The sequence below is a fragment of the Poecile atricapillus genome, chromosome 3 (assembly GCF_030490865.1).
Source record: "Poecile atricapillus isolate bPoeAtr1 chromosome 3, bPoeAtr1.hap1, whole genome shotgun sequence".
Taxonomy (NCBI): Eukaryota; Metazoa; Chordata; class Aves; order Passeriformes; family Paridae; genus Poecile; species Poecile atricapillus.
The window spans coordinates 105,005,952-105,028,062 of record NC_081251.1 but is presented as its reverse complement, the minus strand read 5'-3'; the positions used below and the strand labels follow the sequence as shown (position 1 = coordinate 105,028,062).

The 22,111-nt window shown below is 41.3% G+C and overlaps 1 protein-coding gene across 1 annotated transcript in view; it reads right to left on the bottom strand.

Annotated features, from left to right (window-relative positions):
• TTBK1 (tau tubulin kinase 1) overlaps positions 1-22,111 on the bottom strand; it is a 107,300-nt gene that overhangs the window by 73,240 nt on the left and 11,949 nt on the right. The window contains exons 2-3 of the mRNA XM_058835961.1: positions 18,078-18,236; positions 10,491-10,638 (exon numbers count right to left, since the gene is read on the bottom strand). Coding sequence (XP_058691944.1) covers positions 10,491-10,638; positions 18,078-18,185 — 256 coding nt within the window. The 5' untranslated portion in view covers positions 18,186-18,236. The remainder of the gene's footprint in view (positions 1-10,490; positions 10,639-18,077; positions 18,237-22,111) is intronic.

The window sequence follows — 22,111 nt, the reverse complement described above, 5'->3', positions numbered from 1 at the left end:
CAGCCATGATTCACAGATTTGCACAGACACACTTTGAGTGCCACTTTGCTTTGTTCGCCTTTCAGAGCGCCTGAGGATGGATATTGAGGCAAAAGCCAAAACACAGTGACTGTTTCTAGTGACAGTGTGAGCTATTGTGTGGAAGAAAGGGTAAATTACTCAATTTTTTTACTTGTTTTTATTGTTTTAAGTAATTGCAAAGCACAGACACCATGTGCTTTTTGTTGCTGCACAACTACAGACAAGAGCATTAGAAACCAACCCTCTGACAAGGAGAACCTGCCCACCTAAATCACTAATTTCAGTGAAACGGGTGGGGTAGTGTCCAGTCATATGACTTAACACACATCCTTGCTAATTTCTTATTGACTCTTCTGATTTTGATTGTATTTCTAATTTTTTTAAAAAAAGTAAGTTTCTTCTGCAACATTATTGTGTTCTGGATCACTGAATTTTACAGAAAGAAAAAGCATTTTAGTTTTTATAATTTTTGAGAATTGTTTGCTTGTTTAGGATGACAATGTGTTTCTGCTTACTATAATTTTTGAAAATGATAGACTGACAGTTCTTGATGACCTGCATCCCCAAACTGACTTGATTTTATACTGAATCCTCCTTTCCAGACTAAAACAGGCTTGAACCTGACCTGTAGGTCTTGGGAATTTAGGCTCTCCCTGGAACAGCCCAACCATGCACTGTTTTGCAACACAAGCAACACCAGGAAAATAGAAGAAAGGAGGTGAGGGAAATCTGGGCCCATTTCTGCATGAAACAGAAAGAATATAACAGTGTAGAAAAGGCAGGCCACATTTACAAGTGGTGGATGTACAGACAGCCAGTCCTACAGGTGGGATAAATGCTGCAGCATCAAACACTCTGGGTCCCAGAGGCTTTCATTCATTTGTCATCTACAGGAGGCACCAGATTACAACTGTTTGCTCTCTTGGAACAGTTCATGACATGCTGAAGTAGCAGATGGAGGCTGGCAGTCAGGTGTGACTTTGGGATTCCTGCAGCTCAGTCCTGAGGCTGATCAGAATTATGAAGCACAGAAGAACAATCATGTTAATAACCTCCTGTGCAGACAGGATGATGGAACTGTCATTCCATCCATGAACTTCCCGTTAAGGCAGCAGGAAATAGCCCTCTCTTCTCATACCTGCCTTCCTCCAGCATGGAGATCATAGCAGAGAGCAGCAAAGCATATTTTAACTCAGAAAGAAAGAATGGGGGGGGGGGGGGGGGGGGGCAGAATGCTTTTTATTTTTCCCAAGGTATATTTGGTATGGGAAGCCTCACAACCATTTTACTGCACTAAGTGCCAGATGGCACTTGCTCCTTTGCTAGACTGCTCTGCTCAACAGTTGCCCAGATATTCCAGAGGGTCACATGGCATACCATAGAAAATATGCTCTGTATCTGCATTTGTTTGTTACTAAAACAAAGAACAGGCAAATAGATTGCAAAGAGTTTTGGCCAGTTAATTAACTAACATCAGAGGAATACCTCAGCCTGATGTTCATAAATACTGACTTAAGAAAAGTTTCAGAGTGTTTTACTTTGTTCACAGGCATTTAGTTAAGGCAAAATTTTAATGTTCAGCCACAGAAAAATGTTCTTTCTACTGCAGTCTTTTAACTACAATGAATATAATAATGTCCCATATAATACTGGGTAAGAAATATTTCAGTCACTGAAATGGTCTTCACCATCCTTGTTCTGAAGAAACTTAAAAATTGCAGTCAATAATTATGTTCTCATGTATAAGAGCCCCTTCAACCCTTGGAGAGATATTCATCACCTTGTAGAGATATGATTAAAGTCCCTATTTGAATACTTTAAAACTTTGATTACATGAAAAGCTTTCATTACACAGCCCCTAAAAGAACCTAAATTATGATCCTTTTTTGAGTCTATTTTTTCACATGGATCAATTTCTAATTGGTGGACACCAATATTCATTCCAATCTTCTACTAATTTAAGTTCTTAAATATCCCTAATGTATTTTCAATGCAGCAATGAAACGAATCAAATAAATACTAAGAAGGAAATATGTAACATTATTGTTGCAACTTGAAGTTGTTTTTTCTGTATCAGACTCCATATTTCCTGTGTTTTCACCCCTGTTTTCTCCAGAAAACCAGTAACCAATCTTCTCCATAAAGAAGTTAAAAAATGTAATCTTTTAATTTTATGCTAAAATCCTGTGATTCATCTCCACAGAGTAGCTGTCTCATTCCTATCAGTTCACCCAAAACACTGAAGTAACTTCTGCTGCATGAATTATCATAAATCTCATAGCAATTGTTACTCTTATTACTGTTACCTTACCAATGCTTGCATTTTCTCCTCCACAAGACCAACACTGATACAATATCACAAATTCAGCAGTGCTCACCAGGATGTCAGCAAGGAAAGGAAAATGTAACATTAACAAAAAGTGCCAGAGAACTGGGTTTGTTCCGCTTTTAGGAAGGCAACAGAAGGGAAACTATCTGCTGGTCCGAGCCATCTAATTCAAGAGTGCCAAAGAGATGTAGCCTGACCTTTCTCAGAACTTGTCCTGGTTTCAGCTGGGCTGGAGTTCATTTTACTCCTAGTAGCTGTTACAGTGCTGTGTGCTGTATTTAGGATGAGAACAGCATTGATAACACATGAATGTTTAGGCTGTTGCTTTAGTAGTCCCTACTCTAAGTTAAGGACTTTTCAGTGTTCCCCTGCTCTGCCAGTGAGGAGCTGCACAAGAAGCCAGGAGGGAATTGTGAGTAACTAGAAAGGTGGATGCCTCAAGACATTTTGGGGTATATGTGTTAGGGGAAAGAGCAGGTTGGGCCTTGCCCTGGCAGTGCACCCCTAGAGCTAGTATCCCAGCCTGGCAGAGCTGCCAATTGTCACACTGGAAGAAATGCCCCACACCCCATCCCTGGAGCCCCTAACCAGCTCCTGAGTAGCCAAATGACCAGAAGTGCCACTCAGGGGAAGGGCTCAGGAATGCCAAGGGGTATTTAAGGCCAAATACATGGTGAGCACGTCTTGACCTTACCTCCTCTTGGAGTTTCTATCAGCTAAACATTGTTGGAACCCAGGAGTTGGTAGCTGTATGTGTCCTTTTCTGTATCATTTCTGTCCTTCTTCTAATTCCCTCTTTTTGAGTAACTTAAAATTAAACAGGCTTGGAGCTTGTGAAGTTGAGTGGGCTAAGTCAATGCTTTGAGAGGTGTTTTGTGCTGACTGAATGCTGCTCCTAACCTTTTGCAAAGTTCTCTGATTTCCTAAAGCTGACAGTAAAGTCTATTTTGTTGTTTTGACCTCTTGAGAAGATCTTGTCAGCGTTTCTCCTGTGTGTCTAACTCAAGAGTGCATGAACAACCATAAGCCCTCTTAAAAGCTTCATTGAGAGAGTTTTTTTGGGCCTTGCAGGAGCACAGCTGGAACAGCTGACCTGAATGGGCCAAAGAGATACTGCTTAACATGGGATGTCATGCCCAGTAAAAAACTGGGGCCAATTCATCAGGAGCCACAGACCACTGCTTGGGAATGTGCTGGGCATTGCTCAGAGGGTGCTGCATCACTTGTACTTCTTGGGTTTTATTCCCCCCTTTCATTTTCTCATCTCCCCTTTCATTACTACTGTTGTTCTTATTTCAATTAATAAACTGTTCTCATCTCAGCCCATGCATTTTATATTTTTCCACTGCTCCCCATCCCACGGGGGCAGGGGTGCTGAGTGAGCAGCTGTGTGACACTTTGTGCCAGCCAGGGTTAACCCATGAGAGAGGCACACAGAGAGGCACTGGGCATGAGCTGCAACATGGGAAGTTCCTATTAGGTGTGATTTCTTTATTCCTCCTTGAGGATGGTGAAACCCTGGAACAAGGGTTCAGAGAGGCTGTGGGATCTCCATCTCTGGAGGTTATTCAAAACTTCATTGATGAAAGCCCAGAGCAATTGGAACTATTTCTTTTCTACTTGGAGCATAAGGTTGTACTACAGACCTCCGGATGTCCTTCCTGAAAGCCTGAATTTTCTTTTGGACCTGTGTTACACACTGGGAAAAGCCCAGTTCTTAGGTCACTAAGCATAAAATAACTTGTTTGAGCACTCAGCACTGCTGGGGTCTCTATGATATGCTCAGCTGTGGACATGTAGCTGTACAATTGATCTCACTGGTATTTGGAAAGCTGCAGTTGTTTCTCAGAGCTCTATAGTGTACATTTTACAGCTATCCTCTTCTTTATTTGCCTGTCAGTGTCAGGTTTATCAGCTTACCACAGGTTTTGTATTGTGGGGATACTGAATTCACTTCTCTACAAATATTGTAAAGAAATGGAGGATTCATCAGGACTAGAAACTGAAATGAGAGTTATTTTCATAATCTTCTAACTTTACTTGGAAATGCTGCCTTTTGCTTGGCAGAGCTGGCTCACATAGACTTCTTTCCTCTGCAGTTACCAAGTTTCATCTCTGGTCAGACATACCATATGACTCCAGGGACTTATCAACTCAACTGGACAAAGGAGTTTTGAACATGAAAGAAGACAAATTCTGTGCTGGAAGTAAGGCTTAAATAAATACATTACTCAACAGTAATCATCTAGGATTTAACCAACTGTGTTAAGCTCGCTAGTGCTTCTGTAATAAATCAATGAACTACTGAACACAAAACCCAAAAGGCTGGTCACTGTCTCCTAATCAAACAGATAAAGGTAAAACTGCCTGATCTTGCATAGCATAATTTCTTCTAGTTGTTTCCCAAAACTAACAACTTGAAGAGGAGTAACTGATAACAGATCCTACATAGGTCAAGGCACAATACTGCTAGAGCAAAAATTCAACATAATCTCAGAATAGTGTGGTTTAAATCTTTTTCCAGCCATGCCATGATCTTCCCTCACCCAATGGCATCATAGTTAGCACAGAAATGATGTGTACCAAATGCCAGTTCATTCAAACAATTCTACATGGAAAAATGCAGTGCTGGGTAGAGAGGCTCAAGTTACAGCAAGTCTGTGAATCTGCCACTCTGTGATGGCCTAAAACCCTGACAAGGGCAATTTACTCTGCTTTCTAGTCTCTGCAGACAGCTTGCTTACATCCAGCTAGAAAAATATTGTAGAAACATCTAAACTGATGTTTACTGAACCACAGAGAGTTAAGGCACCACTTTAACACAAAAAACTCACAGGGGTAGTAAGAGCAAAACTCCCTAGGACTGGCAAGGACGAAAAGCAAGGGTCCTTTTCTTCCATTATTTTGCTAGGAAACTCTTATCTGTCCAACCCCTGGCAATAAAGAGGGAACGAGAAGTACAGACTTGCTTTACTATCCGCTATAACAAAACCAGGTACTCAAAAACTACACTGCCTGTGACCAGGCTGCATTTTGCACAACTACTCAATATGCAGAAGATCTCTGCACTGCAGAATAATATTAATCAGAGTCCTACACAATGAAACTGGTTACTCTGAAAAGAAGGCATTTAAAAAAAAAACCAACACACTGAAGGGAGCTTAGCAATATCTGGCAGACGAGTGAGATCAAAAGCAAGTACTTAGGGCCTTGTAGCCTCACACCAGGGCAACATTGCCACTGCAGATGAATAGAAAACAGTGCTCAGCACAAGAATAATCTGGCCATTTTAAATTACAATATTCTAGGCTGCTCCGAAAAGAATCCCAGCATAGGTGACTGAATGTTGTGGCCACATCCATATTTAGAGAGCCTATGGACCGGAAGGCAAATTAAGTGCACTCCTTGTGAGAGATCCTTGTGCAGTGCTCTGGTCACACAGGGTGCCCCCAGAAGAAGCTCTCTATCAAGAAGTGGGTAAGGATAGGGAGAATAATTTTGAATTCAAAGCATCTGCTTCTGAGCCTCATAGAGCCCCAGCTGAGCATCTAGAGAGAACACAACTCCTGGTTTGGCACCTATGATACCTTCCACACCTCCCTCTGCAGCAGCCCACTGGATTTAATCAGGGATACTGGTTTACAATTTCTGCAATTAATGTTGCTGTTAGAAAGGCAGACTGACAGGGACAGACCAAGCCAAGCACCTCAAAAGCTATTCCAGAGCTGTTCTCACAGAGATGTGGCATTTTGATTAACCTCAAATATCTCATAGATAGGAAACTGAGTCTGGGAAGTACTGATGCTCCTTTGCCTCCTGAATATTGCTTCACAGCAAATCCAGCACCGGGGAAAAAAATCACAGAGAGAGCAGGCAGATTGCTGTCCATTTGTACCTCAAAGGGTTGGAAAAACATTGAAGAGATGGAAAAACATCTGCTCATACAGTTGTGACACTACTCTCCCTTCCATATGTTCTATGATAGGAAACCATCACATTTTTTTCTCCTCATGATTCAAAAGAATAGGAGCCTCAGAGTCCTCGTTTATAAAACAAATGAGGTTTTAAAGAAAGCCTCCATACTGCCTTAAATCATCACAACTACCACGTGTCAGTGTTCCCAGAGTGGCTTTGGGTCATGTAAGGTTTTCTCTGAGCAAACAGACCATGAAGTTCTATTTCAGGAACACACCAAGCAGTCCCCAGATCCTAAATGAGAGTCCAAACCAACAAATGCACCATCAGACAGGAGAGAACTAACCCAAAGCAAAATCCCCATAATCCATGAAGTTTATAGTGTAAAATCCCAGAGCCCTATCTGCTGGAGATATATAGGCATGAGCAACTGCTGCCACTCGCTGATCTGCAGGTACCGCACTGCTCACTAATGGAGACATTGCTTAAGAGGCTGAAACACAGAAAACCCAATCAAAGCCTTTCTTGCTCTCTGGATATGCAAGTTACTCATTCACTTAGCCAAACAGATCTTATTTCCATTTCCTTTTTAATGTATGTGATCCAAAGGCTTGTCTACACAGCAAAACACTGGCAGGTGCAACTAAACCAGCAACCTCCTCTGCTGGAGACAATCTGCAGGAAGTGTTTTGCCAGTGCAGCTTAGCCTTGGTTTCAAAACACTTGACTGCAAATTAGAAAATCCCAATACATTAAAATTGTGTCCAAATGGTACAATCACACACAAACCTCACTTAAAGATAGTTTTACATTACTGATTAAGGTAATAAAATAAGGGCTTAGCACAAAAATAGTATTCTGACAGAGAAGCTGTATTCATGCACAAGTTCACTGTGCAGATGTGCCCAAACTACCCCTGAAACAGTTTCTGAATTTGTTACTGGTAAGATTTTCAACCCTAGTAGTGTAATTCTCCACTAGCTTCTCCAGGAGCAACAAGACAATATAAGGCAAACAGTGCTTCACAAGGATTAAAATAAAAAGCTATCTTGTGGTGCTCTAATTACAATTAGCCAGATAGAGTAGCGCCAGACAGAATGTCCTGAGCCCTGCAAGTCCAGCCTGAACAAGTAAATATTCTACAGCAGCTCTGTGGGACCAGGTTTTGATTTTGTAATAAAGTCTATGGAAGCCAAAAAAAAGGACAAAAATGTTGCTAAAAGCTTCTTGGGTAAAGGTGCAACAACAGGACAACTGAGAGTTTCAGCACATCACCTGTGTGAAGAAACTCCATAAGCTGACTTCTCAGCTGTGTTTCACCCAAAGCATAAAAGGGCACCATTGCTGGTGTTTCACAGACCCAAGACAGTGACAGATTTGGAAGTTTGGTCAGAAGACGATTTATGATCCCTGCAAGTAATGATGCGAGTTATAAAGAACTTTGCCTTTGGGAAACATATTAATATCTAAACAGATGCAGAGAAGCCTCTATATGTCTAGAAAATTCAAATCAAGCATGAACAGAACAAAATTACTCTACAGAGCAGGAGAGAGATACTGACGCGGCAATGATCTCACACAGCCAAGCTCAAGTATCTCAGAACCATCTGTGCTGGAAGGGACCTCTTGAAATCATCCAGTCAATGCCTCTGTTCAAGCAGAGACATCTACAGCAGGTTGTCCATGGTCACATCCAGCTGGGTCTTCAGTATTGCCAACCATCTCTCTGGGTAACCTGTTCCAGCACATGACCACCCTCACAGGAGAAAACTGTTGTTTATTAAACATGGTGTTTATTAGAAGGTACAGAGACTCTCTAGAAGAGTCATTACCTGATTTGTTCCTCAGCTGTTCTGTGTGGATTGCTGGTGCAGGAAGGACATTGTGAGGGACCTACGTGTGTTCCCTATGTGGCTGTTCCACAAACTGCCCTGGAAAGCCTAGCTGTTGGCAACAGCCTGCAGTCCACACCAACCAGGAGCTACTGCATTCAAAGGTCAGGCTGTACCTAAAGCAGGTCTGCAGTATGGGCCAATGGCCAACCTTTTCCATCCCAAACTCTGCCAAACTCTAGCAACTTTCAAGATTCTGAAGCTCTGGAAAGAGCAGTAGCTCATCTGTTAGTACTTTAATGTTGGTGTGACACCTAAACAGTAAACAATAAAGCTGCACTATTTAAGAGGGACTGCAATTTTCAATTTTACCAGAAAAGTACAGAGGCATTTTAGACAACATTGTTCCCTTGCTTTCCTTCTGAGAAATGGAAAGCAATTTCCCATTGCTTGGGAAATTGCATTGCATGGACTGACTCTATCACCTATGGTAATACCAAAAACTTCACCCACCAACTGCTAGAAAAAGGCAGCATTCCTTTTCTGAAATGTTTCTCACCTCTTCGCAACACTCACAGTGAAAACATACACAATACGTGATTCCCCATGCTCTCAACCCAATTTCTTATTTTAACTTTATCATTTATTTCAGTAAAGCATTTGGGGATTAACCTTCAACCAAAAAAAGCTAAATTCCTCACAGAACAGCTTGATTTGTAAAAACATGGCTGAAGTAATGTGTCATTCTTACATGCAGGATAGCTGATGCACATTCAATTCTGCTTCTTCTGTCTTTTCTGTCCTTTCCCTGAATATTTACTAACTGCTTTGCCAAGGGGCTTTTCCTATTTCCATATACCACCACTCCCTCTCTCCCCAGTTACCAGAAGCATCCTGTACACAAATGTGGGTGTTTTCTCAAGCATTTGGTATTCTCAACAATCTTTCAGAAATAAACACAAGTATTAGTCAACACCTTGCACACATTTTCTGATGCTAGTCCTGGTTTAGTGATTTCAGGTAATGCTTTTCAAGCATTCCCTGCCCTGGATGCAGCATCTATTGGCATTGGCCAGCATGACAGCATTGTCTCATGGTACTCTAAAATCCATCGTTCTACACAGTCACACCCTCACTCAATTCAGAGCAGTTTCAAGTGTACAACCAAGGCAAAAAAAAACCTCAGCCACAGCCTTGCTTGCCCTCATGGGAGTGTTTATAGACCTCAGACACCCGCTGTGCTGCTCTCTGGGAGCTTGTATATCCAGGCCTTTCACAGATCAACAAGCCTTCATAATGACCTGGGCTGATTTCTCCTTTACACAGCTCAGCTGCATCTATTACAATCCTGAGTATTCAAAAGAGGCCTTATCAGTCCTCCTCTTGGGAGAGCTGAAATGTGGAAAACAATTTGACCTTCAAAAATAATTCACTGGCATTTACCTAGAGGCGATCTGTCACAAACATTGAGTAACTCATTTCACAAGGCCTGCAACAGTCTCACCCTCAAATCCAATCATCTCTCTGGAGATTTTGTACAAAGGCAAAGGGATAGACTCATAAGACCACAACATTATCTCTAAAGCATGAGCCCTGATGATAAGGATCCTACTCACTGCTTCAGCAGGTGTTTCCTCAGCCCAAGTGGGAATCCTGCAGAAAGGAACATCCCTTCAAATGTATATTATACTATAACACATAAACTGTACCTGACAATAGCTGGCTTTGCCTTAAAAATGAAGTCCATGCACAATGTCCTTCAGCCAACAGCGCTTCCAAGTTCCTCAAAGGCAGATTTAGAAATTCCTTGTTTACTTTCCTCCATAGCAATCTTTTTAGTAGAAGCCTCCCTCCTTCAGCCAGGAACAAATGCATCAAGACAGCTCCCTTGCACCCTCATTAAGAATCGACACATCACTTAATGCTTTGCCTTCAGAACAGCGAGGTACATGAAAAATTAGCTAATAGTCAGTTTCCCTATACTTCCTGTTATCCGTTTTTTGCACTCCTCTACTAGTCAACCATTTTACTTGGAGACTCTGTCATGCTTCAGTGCTCCAGGTCATCTGGGAGGCAACTTCATTTCTTAGTCAGATGCTGCTTCCTCTATTCCTTATTTTCTAATCAGCATTACTAGACTGCAGAGACCAGTGGACCAATAGTTCAGTCTAAGTCTCCTCATTGTCCTCATATCCTGGCAGACAAAATAGTCCCTGCTGTTAGATCTCACTTGAGCTGCAGAATGTAACAACTTTCTGAGCTGGATGACTTAACATGACATCATGTATAGATGGAAGCTGAAGAGAAAACTGTAAAGACCATTTGCAACTTTGGATTCTAATAGTTAACATGCATAGTGACTTTTAGCACTTCCAAAGGGCTTTTTGCCTTACCTTGCAGCTTTTTCAGGACAGCCACTTCCATCTTGAGAACTTGCTTGGGCTGCTGAGCTGATTCTACCTTCAAGGCCACGTTCTCACGAGTCAGCAAATCCATCGCCTCATAGATCTCCCCAAAGCCACCTCCACCGATCTTCTTCAGCTGGAAAAGTACAGAGGTTTGGTACAATGTACACAAGAGGGAACATCAAGCTGGCTCTCATGAAGTCAGCTCCTCGACTGCGTAGGGAGAACGAGCTCAGCTCCCAATCTGTGCTGTGCCTGAATCCCTTCACAGCTTGGCAAAAGTCCAGCTACCCACTTGACTGTGCTATGTATAAATTCTTTGCTCTAACAACAAAGAACAAGCCCAGCAAGCAGTGACGGGTGATACTTTCAAAAGCAAATGATAATGCCTATTGCCGCCATGATGTTCTTGCCAAAATTCAAGGAAAGACCCTTCAAGGAGGTAGCAGAACCACTGTCCAGACCATGGTAGATTCAAACTGTCATTCCTCCCCCCAACAAATACATCTCTGCAGTAAAATATAACCATGGTAGTTGGAACTAATCTTTCAAGAAATAAGTTAAATGAAGTTTATATCTCATTCAAAGGATTTTAAAACCAGAACAGAACATCCACTGGAATCTTTTACAAGATGCTTTACCTGCTCTGGTAGTGAAGTTACTTCAATGTCACATTTCAAAGAACTGCCAACAGCATTACCTCAAAACAGTTGTGTGCAAGCCATCAGTACAATTCCATTCTTTCTCAGTCTCTTTTTCTCTTTAATTTGAAACCAAACCAAATTATGCTTTTTGCGTCTCTGAGCAAAATTAACGACTGTTTCATAATAGGAATCCACAACTTCAGCTGACATAATCTCAAAGCTGAAGATGTCTAAGTTTCAGCATATTTCATATGTACCTCCTAGAGATAAACTGTCTGCCTATTCTAGAGTAGCCTGCCATTCAGAGAGCAAGTCAGGATCCTCTGCCTTTCCTGGAAGGTGATTCCTTGATCTTCCTTCTGCTGAGACTTGACAGCATATGTGCATATAGTTAAATATAATCATGTATAATACAGACTTCCTCATGTGTTGCAAGAGTCATGGTCTATGCCAGGAAAATAATTTTATATTTGTTTCTCTTAGATATATTTAAAGCCTTCTGTGCTGCCCAGGAGGAAATTCAGGTTTACAGCAGAGATAGATCAGGGCTCACTTGATCTGCTTAGCACTTGTTCATCGAACCAAGCTGCAGCCCTTCCCCTCAGCATTTTGTGTTCCCACTGTTAACAACTGCTCTGGAAGTCCTGAGTGCCACTTCTTTCCAACAGTAGCAGTAACACTTAGGAGAGTAGAAGAAGTTTTGGTCAGACAGATAGTTAAACATGGGTCTTACACAATGTTTAACGAGGTTTAGATGATATTTTAGTGTCTTCTGTACCACCAAAGGCCTGTCCTGTGCATCTGTCCAGTTTGGTGAACAAAGGGCCCTACCTACCAAGGGCAAGGTTTTTCCCTCCCAACAGTGAACCAAATAATTTGTTTTTCTGGCTCTCAGATCAAGAAAAACAGTTCCACAAGAAGAGGGAAGTACTTTCCATATTAACATCTTGACAGGTAGCCTTGTCTCTGGAGCTATTACTTAATAAACCTTGCTGTCCAGAGTAACTTCTTGTCATTTTTCCTCATGACCTTCCATAGGGCTAAACAGGCATACTCACACAGCTAACAGCCAATAACTAGGTCACCACAGATTATTCATAAATTATTACAGTGCAGTCCTACTTCTGCTTGGAAATTCACACTAAGTGAGCTGGCTATTAAAAATCTTTCTTTCAAAACAGTGCTACATTCAGCATTGCAACAACATGTCAGCTAATACCTCAGGATTCAGTACACAAGATCTTCTGTTGTCTGATATGTTAAAGGGACAGTAAAAGCTACAGAAGGCAAAAAGGTAAACTGGGATCAGGAGGGACTTTGAGGAAAAGTGAAAAACTCTCAGGCAGAAAATGGGTAAGATAACAATCAAAAGTCAACAGTGAAAAATACAACACAGCATAGCTGGGATGGATTAAAAATATAGGCTACCCAAATGTCTCACTGTGTAAATTAATTCAAGAAAGAGATCTGGGGAGAAATATTGCTGAGCCAGCACAGACACAGATAATTATTCTTTTCCATTCATTGGCCCTAACAGGAACAGCTCTGATGGTCCAACACAGTTGTCAAAATGCAGAGGTACTACAATACAAATGGAACAACGCAATGATATGACTAGGATAGGATCTGTAGGAAGGCCCAGCCATATATCATGCACAATATTGAACATCTCACTCTAGAAGCTCTCACTGAATTAGTTGTTGTTCAATTTAGGAGTAAAAGAATGATCAGGAGTCTGGAAAAACTAAGGACAGGCTAGAACTGTTACCCCAGAAAAAGCAAAGGAATGTATGCACCAGAGAAGCAGGTTCAGGAAAAAAAGTACAATATTGAGACTGCACACCTGGCAGAATAGCCAAACTGGAGGGCACATAAAGGTCTACTGAGAAACAAATGGGAGATCACACGAGATCAAGATCAAAGCTTCTGCTGAATCAGAAAACTGATTTAACATATACATTCCAGTCAATGGAGGGCTGTCAAGGCTGCCTTTGCTTCCTTGCATTCTTGCTCACACTCTTATGGAAATTATTCTCTGGCATATTTTTCCCAGCACACCAGATGGTACCATCTATTCAACATCACCACTAGCACTGCCATACTTCTTGATTTTTCGGGAACATGAGAGGCTATGAGCAGCCATTTCCTTTGCTTTGTTCCAGAGCAAGCTGTTCTAAGTCAAGGTCTTGGCTGAGGTCAAGGGCTTATGACACATCCATTGCCTCATTGTCTGGGTGCTCCGTGGGAGTTCACTGTCTAAGGTGAACTCAGGACAGCCTTCTATTGGATGCAAAGGAGAGATGGGCACATACTACTCAAAAACCCCCAAACCAGTAATGCAACTGCAAACACAAAGTCAAGGAAGAAAATTAAACATCTAACTAGAATCATCTAAGTAGTAATTATGAGTCATCAGCCCATGTTAAGCCTCACTGCTCTGGGGATATTTTCTTCTGGTCCTGTTTCCTACCTTCAACAGCCCACTTACTGTTATGACTGGGATACAGACTGCCAATACCAGCAGGATTCATTCCACCTAATTGCATGAGCCCCTGCATGAGCTGGGTGTCCAGGTGTCTATTCCAGGCTGTGGAATCAAGTGAATAGTTCATCTGATCAAACAGGTGGGTATTTGGACTTGGACACACACAGTCAGGAGTTACACAGGATACAGATGGCTCCCTTTGAAGTCTGCTTTAAATATTCTGAAATACTTTGGATTTATCCTGAAAAAGACTCTTGTAGCACAATCTTTCAGAGCCTACTAAAAAAAAGCCCAAAACAACAGCAACACGCAGCCTTCCCACTAAGCAAAAATCAGTACTTTCAGACACGGTTCAAAAAACCAAGGCAACACACAACCCCAGCCAAAAATAGGCTTGAATACAAATTTAATCTTTTATTACAGAAGCATATATGACACAACTGCTCTAAACAAAGTCTGCCTTCCAAGGATATTATATAAAAAATAGACCTTCCCAGGATAACGTTTCAGGACCAAGGCAGGAATGGTTTGGTGTCAGGATTAGTGGCAATGTAAAGGGATGAGCGCTTTAAATCCAGGGCAAAGGACCAAACAAAAAGCCAGAAACCTTAACTGAACTCAGCTAGGGTCAAGGCTGTCATCCACAGGTTTCAAAGAATTGACAAGGTCAAACAGTAACCACTGTGGCTGTCTTCTAGGAGCACTTGTATAGCCAAGCCTGCAATTCCTGCAGCCCAGCTCAATGGGCTACTTGCTCCAGAAATGGTCAGTGGGCCTCAACTGACTTAACAGCTGAGGAAGAGTTGACCTTTGCTCATCAAACTCTCCAGAGTTCACTCCACTTGCTTAAGAGGACTGTATCTGATTTCAAGGGAAATGAACTCATGTAAAACAGGCATAAACTGAGAAGCCAGTAAAGAACTCAGCCAGCCATATTCTAAATCATCTGAAGACCTGTCAAAGCCCACTTAAAGCAATTCAGAGTGAGACCAAAATAGGTCCCAAGTCTGACAAAGAACCTTGCTTGTCCCAGGTTCCCTCTTGTAATCATAAATGGCCTTTCTAAACAAAACAAGGTAAAGAATTCCCGAAAGTTTTGGGGGGCTTCCAGCAAGGTTTCCAAAATAAACAGGAAAACTTCAGATCAAGAAGCTTAGAAACCTGAAAGAAAACAGAACATAGATTGCACCTAGCAAAAGAACACACACATGTACACAAGTCATCACTTGCGTTCAAAGCTCAGTGTAGGAGCTGCCAACTCTGTCTTGCTAATAAGTGTCAGTTGTGAATCCCCAGTAAAAGGCATTTATGTGAAATAAAGATACATCAAAATTCAGCTTTAACATCCATACCTAGTTCAAAGCAAGTACAAATTACGTTTGACTTTGTTCCCTCCCCTGAACAAAGCTGTTCACAGCATTCAGAGCACACGTGGATCAAGACCCTCTGGGGACTCAGTAAAAGTCATGTGGTTCCAGTACTGTCAAAATTTCATCTAGTCAAAGCATCAAAAATATCTGCAAGCAAAGAATGATGACTAAAAAGAATACTTCTAAATCTACAAGTTTTGATAAAAACCATAAGCACACCCTGTCCATGTCTTTTTTTCATAAATAAGAACAAAAATATTACTCCTGTCAGACAGCCAAACTTTCCTGACTTCAAGTGACAGGAAAATGAACTACCAACAGGCTAACTGCAGAGAACTACCATCTTCATTTGTCAAAGCTTTGTCAGCCAGCAGAAAGGAGGAAAGGAATTCAAGGAATACATTACACCAATCTAAAATTAGAAATTGGCTCAATAATGGAAGTATGCCAGCACTAAGAGCTACAAGGTTCAAGCAGATGCCCAGCCAGAGACAGTCAGAGACACTGGGAGGACAAATTACATAAAAGACCTTCTGGCAGTTGCACCCCAGAATCACATAAATATGCCACACATCTGCTTGAGCAGGATCCATCACCTACAGCAAAGATTGGACCATACAGCTGGCACATTCTGGGTTAGATTCAGAAAGATTTGTGACAAAAGGAAAAAATGTTACCTCTGATATTACAGCTGTATGCCCACTTTAAGGTACAGTCCCTTTTTCCTCAGTCACTTGATCCTATGCTGGCCATTTCCTTGGGACACCAGCAGTATTTTCATAGTTTTTCCAGATTACTCCAAGCTCCCCACAGCTCGTGGTTCTGACTGGTCCTGCACTAGCTTAAAGCAAGGGGAAGGCACAGAAGGTCTGCCCAAAAGGAAAGGGTCTACACTTCACACTTCTTTTTTGGGGTGGGGGGAGTAACTCTTCAATGAAGGTTCACAATGCACAAGTCAGCTAGCACATGGTCAAATTTCCAGCTCTACTCAGAGAAGGGAAAAAGGATTTCTCATTGCTATTTACAGCCTTTAGCAAGTCATGTCATTTCTCAGAGCCTTCAAGTGGGGCAATGACTTCACTGCAGTATTTAAGGCTACTGTGAGACATTATAAAACAGAAAAGGTTATTCCTCTAATTAGAGGTGGCTGCTGTTGACAATACAACTGCACATTTCTGTCTTTTCTAAGGCAGAGTTAGTGGGTAGAGCTTCTAGTGGCCTCCAGCCACAGGTTCATGCAACAATGAAGCACTGAATCTCACTTTTAGTGCCTCTACCAACTTTAAAATTGGTTTGAAATGTTCCCTGTGAGCATCACTGAGCATATTTTAGACTTTATTTGGAGCTTTTGGTGCTTGTAAGAGTTCTGCTGTTGCCAAGAACAAAGTTACTTTGTTTAGACTTTGTTATAAAAATACTCCCATCATTTACAGAAGTTTTAGCACTCCTGTCTAGGAAGGAGAAACTCCAAGATTAACTAATAGGGAATGGTACAAGCTAAAGTTAGCCAAGTAAAGGAGAACAGAGAACCCCAGAATCCCAGAACTGTTCGGGTTGGAAGAGACCTGTAGAGATCACCTAGTCCAACCCCTCTGCCACGACAGGGTCACCTAGAGCTGGTGACACAAGAACCCATCCAGGTGGGTTTGGAATGTCTCCAGAGAGGGAGACTCCACAACCTCCCTGGGCAGCCTGTTCCAGTCCTCTGCCACCCTCAATGTAAACAAGTTCTTCCTCATGTTAAGGAGGAACTAGTATTAGCAATCATGCACCTGAAGCAAAGGCATCAGGAGAGCGCTGAAATTCAGCTTGGCAAAGAACATGCACCAATCTGACCAAATTTCAGGCTCTGGGGAAATTTCCATTTCTGCAGGGAGAGACAGATAAAAGCTACAAACATTATTTTCTGAGACACTGGTAAGCACAGAGCATGTTTCACATCCTATAAGTCAGTTAACCTGGCCATGGATCATCCCTCCAAAACAAGTAGATGTGCTCCAGTCCAGAGCTGCAGGAGCGCAGCAAAGCTTTCCTTCAGCTGTGACAGAAAGCTTTGGGAGGGGCAAAGGGGTTGTCTCCATTTTGGTGTCTAATCACAGAGAAAACTGAGCTTCTCCATCTGCTCTCAAGAAGCAAGGAGAATGAAGAACAGTTTGAATTGCTTAAATATAAATAGGCTGTTCAGCAATAGGCCCTACAGAAAAGTGAAGGTTGCAGAGAAAGCTGGAACAAAGTGAAGAGAGACAGGCAATGGGCAGCAACAAGAACAGGGCTGGGTCTAATGAAAAGATAATGTTTTGCCTGAAGTGGGCTTTTGAAAAATAACCTATCTACAGCTTGGAACTGAAGTGAATTCAAGTCCCAAGCTTCTTTAGTCCTCTGCTCTCCCCACTTCACTGCAAAACTCACAAGGCCACTGAACCACAGCTAGTCAGCAAAAAGAACAAATCAGTGCTACTACCGCAAATCGCTTGTAGTTTAAACTAGTGAGGCTTCTGCTGTGAGTTTAATGATTCAAAGAGTGCTGATAATCCCACTTAAAAATTGAGACAATGGTATATATGGGATTTAAATGTTTTTTCAGCATTTTAAAAGCAAAGCCTGTCCAGCTTACACAATGGATAAGACAAGAACTAAAACGCTTAACATATGATGATATAATTTTAAGAAGTATCCCAATAAATTTACACAGAAGTTGAACCAGTTAGTTAATCATGGACTTTGACTCTTGAAGTAGCTGACATTCCAACCCAAAACATTTGGTTTTACATTATTTTATTGTAATGCAATTTATTTATAGTCATGTCTGTAGTACTCTTTGCCACAGTAATTTGAAATCTAAGTTTCCCACTAAAAAAATTACTCACTCTGCTGCAACAGTTCAATCCTACCTAAAAATCCTTGGCAGCTTTAGCCTTCTGAAAATACCACTCTAAAACTCTTCTTCCTGCAGTATCTTGCTAAGATGTCAAACCCTACCACTCCACTGTTGCTTGCCAGAGGCCAGGATTAAGTAGGGAAGCTGCTGTAGTATTGCAGGAGGAGGAGAGGAGCCATTAGAGCCACTGCTACTCACCACTTTCCAGCGATCTTTGACCACGTAGTTGGTCGGGAGAATGTCGACCTGTTCCCCTCCACCGCTCATGTTTGGTTCGTCCTTGATGACTGCTGCTAGGCACTGCATTTGCCAGCCAGAGAGTATTTCAGTAGCTCCCAGTTTAAATGAGCCATTTATCTGGGGGAAAAAAAAGGGGCAGGGGGAATGAATGACAAAATTATTACAGGTTGCAGTGTAGGTATGTGCTGCATTTCCACAGGTCTTGCTTATGAATAAATCATAACCAGTCTCTTAGGAAAGAGAGCAAACCCACCCTGCAAACACCTGAGCTCACTCCATGCATAACCTGACAGACACAGTCCTGCTCCAAGTCAGCAGCACAAACTAAAGGGTGACAATCACCAGCTATTCCATGCAGGAGTCCAGGGCTCTTGGGCTTGACAAAGCAATGAAAACCCAACACCAAAATGTTGTAAGGGTTCTTACTGTTACCAGGCAAAGAAGTCTTGCTTTAGCAGAGCAGCTGCTACCTCAGCAGTTTTTATGGCTTGTATTGGATGACATCCAACATAAATCAGAAAGGTTTGCCAGGTATTGCATTCTGTAAGCCTAAAAAGTCTGAATAGGGTAGAAGGACTGTACAGGGCCAGGGTTACACACACATCACTGTAATGAACAGCCAAGCAGAGTAGATGGGGAATGTTAGAAAAGGTTTCAGCCAGGTACAAGTTAGTCCTCCTCATACCCTACACACAGTGCTAAAGGTGATCAGATTAAAACACAGAATGATAACTTGTGCCTGTGGTGTTCATCTTGACCCTTTTTCCTGCCTTCATATGGAGCTCCAGATAGCCTATGTGGATATTAATTTTAAAGGTTTTTTGTTATAAATCTTCTCCAAAAATTACTTTCAGAAACACATTAACTTGGCTTTCCTAGAAGAAAATGAATGAAACAGGCCTAATAAAAGATCTTGCTCAGATATTTTACTGGCTTTATAAGTAGGCTGGATCTGTTACTAAGCATGGATCTTGGCAATTCTATTGTCATTCCCCAAAAATATGAATATTTTCCTTTCTAAAAATGAGTGTTACTGTAGCACTCTGGTTGCAGACTTAGATTAACAACACAAATACCAAATTTTTTAAAAATACTAGAGCTGATCACTCAGCCATCACATTTCTTCAGGTCAAAAAAAAAGGAAAAAAAGTTACCAGTTAATTATAAGCTCAAGTAGAGAAAAAACCTCATTCCCTAGCTGTAAAAGAACTGAGAGAGAAGGCTATGAAGTGGCCAGCATGTAGTGTGCACAAGGAAGCAGCAGACAGAAGTATGTCAAAAGTGCAAGACAAAGGATGATCAAACAAAACATGAACAAAAGATCTCAAAGAGATCTTATAAAAATCTTCACAAAAGAAGATTTCATTCCAGATATAGAAGGTAACTACATGAAAAAAAAAGAGCAGCAGACTAACTCAGCAAGAGGGCTGCTGAAAAATGTTCAATCCAACATCTGCCAAAGGACAATCAAAATAATAGAAGAGAAATAAGAAAAAACTGAGTATTAAAGAGATTCAGAAGAAAGGTGCTGCAAAATGTTCTGAATTCTCCCTGAAAGAGTCCTGCATCTTTATGGGATAGCTGTGCTTTCAATCATCAGGTACTGAAGTAAGAAATTGGAAAGAGAAAGTACCTGCTGTGTTTGGCAGCACAACATTTTTGCTTCTTCTTCTAATGAGCAAGTGGAATGCCATTCCCAAGTTCCTTTATGCTCACCAGAACACCTGAACCGGCCATCCCTAAGCTACCAGTGAGCAGTAAGCACACAACCTCCCTGCACATCATCTCAGGAGGCACAGGACAGAGAACCCCTGCAAGAATCTCCTTTAATGTTGGCTTTTCTTCTGGTATTTAAAGAAAAGTTAGTTAATTATAGACTGCCCCAAACTTTTAACATCACAAACACTGACACAGAAATAAGTATCCCCTCCCTACTCTTGAAGGTCTCTTCACATCACTTTAGCACATGCATAGTAAGATTTCAGTCTAGTGACTGTGGTAGAAAGTAATCCTAAGGAATAATTTTAGAGGAGAGACTGAGCATGAGAGTCCACAAGCACTCAAAGCCAGGCAAGGTAATCGCTTTCCCTGGTGCACTATTCCACTTTCCTTTATCAAAATTTTAATACATGTGCACAAAGATGTCATGTCTGTTATTTAAAGGAATCTGGCTTTGAAATGGAATAAAATCCTCCTGGGCAATACCATGAAAAGCAGCCATTTGGCAATATGGAATTACAGACCTAAGTTTACAGATATGCTCTGGTATCACCAGAATAATGCAGCCAAAGCAAATGACAAGTTAATTATAGTCTGAAACAAATTCTGAGCTGTTTTACATCACAGTAGGAACACAAATCCAAACTTTACTCCTGAGGTAGTGCAAATACTGCAGAAACATTCTCAGGCCTATGGGTCAAGTATTACCTATATCTATAGCAAGACATAATACATTAACCTAAAAACCCAAGAGGATCACAAAGGGCAAAAGAAGGAATGTAGGTACCTTTGTGCCGAAACCATCAGCACAGAAGAGGCAAGAGATGGTCAGTGGGAGAGTGGTAAGGCAGCACCTCTCCTCTGCAGTACACAGCAGAGACCATAATTTCTGCATGTTAAATGTTACCCAACAATCTTGAACCCAGACCCTGCACCACTCTCCTTACCTTTAAAATGTATTGAGCACTGAATATACAGAGACATACTTTAAAGTACAGTGACTGTGAAAACAACAACTTTCAATTTGTCTTTTCCTGTAGGAAATTGACAGGATATCAAGAAACTCTTGTACCCTTGTCCTATGAAGCCATGAAAGGGAATTGAGTAAGCCTAAGGTATCCTAAAGCTGCCTTCCTAGAAGAAGCATGTGAAGCACAAAGGAAAGGAGCTGAGAAATAAACAGTGACAACAGTAGGACCAAATTCCATCTCTTGGCCAACCTCAACATGAAGAAGTGTGAAATCAGCTCTTCCATGCTGTTATCTCCTTCAGCCAACTATATAAACTTTACAAACATACAAACTTTATAGCTTTATAAATTTAGTCTTGGAATTTATAATAAAAGAAATGCAAAAAAACCCCACGTTCACCAGTTCACTGAAAGCGGAAAGAGCACTTTGAGGAGTCATTTTATATGCCTTTCCAGCTTTTATTCTCTATCCTAGATCCCCATTCCTGGCCAACTTAAGTCAGGACACTGGCCTAGATAGACCTGTAGTATGATTCAGTATGGCCTGACTTGTGTTTTGGTGAGGTACTTTCAGCAGAAGGAGTGTATGTCTTCTTTAGCTCTTCAAGGTGGTCAGATAGCAAAAACTAAAGAATCAATGGAAAAAGTGTCATATACACAGCCCAACCTATCTTACAAGGTTCTCTTTCATATGCAAGCAAAATTTTAAGCAGCTTTGTTGGAAAAAATATTTTCTCATTTTACAGGATTAAAATTAAACTTATAAATACAAAGTACACCCTGTGGGAATTCCTAATGAATATATGAGATCTTTCCTATGTTGGCTTGCTTCAGTCCCAGTAACCATGATTGAAGTGCTCAAAATACAGCCACACTCACACAAACATCAAGCTCAAAACTCATCAGACATGAGGTGGTTGTTAAACAGCAGAACAAAGCTATGGAATTCTGTCTCTCACCACCTTACTAAGGGTCTTAATCTTACTGTGGAGAATTGCCATATCCAACTTCATTGCAGGACACATCCTTACCTCTGGAAGTCTACAAATTATAACAATTTAGACTGGTGTAATTCATGACCCTCTTGATCAAATTCCCCACCATGAACCACCTCAGGAGCATGATCCACCTTAAGAGCAGATCCCAGAGGTGTTAGAGAATATTGATATAAACTACAGCTTTTTCTGGGTGAGGCAAAGTTGGCTAACTGCAAAACCAAAAGAACTAGCCCAATAAACTGCAGTCTAGAAATCAGATCAATCTCCCTGTCCAATACCTACATGGGAGGAATAACTGAAAAATA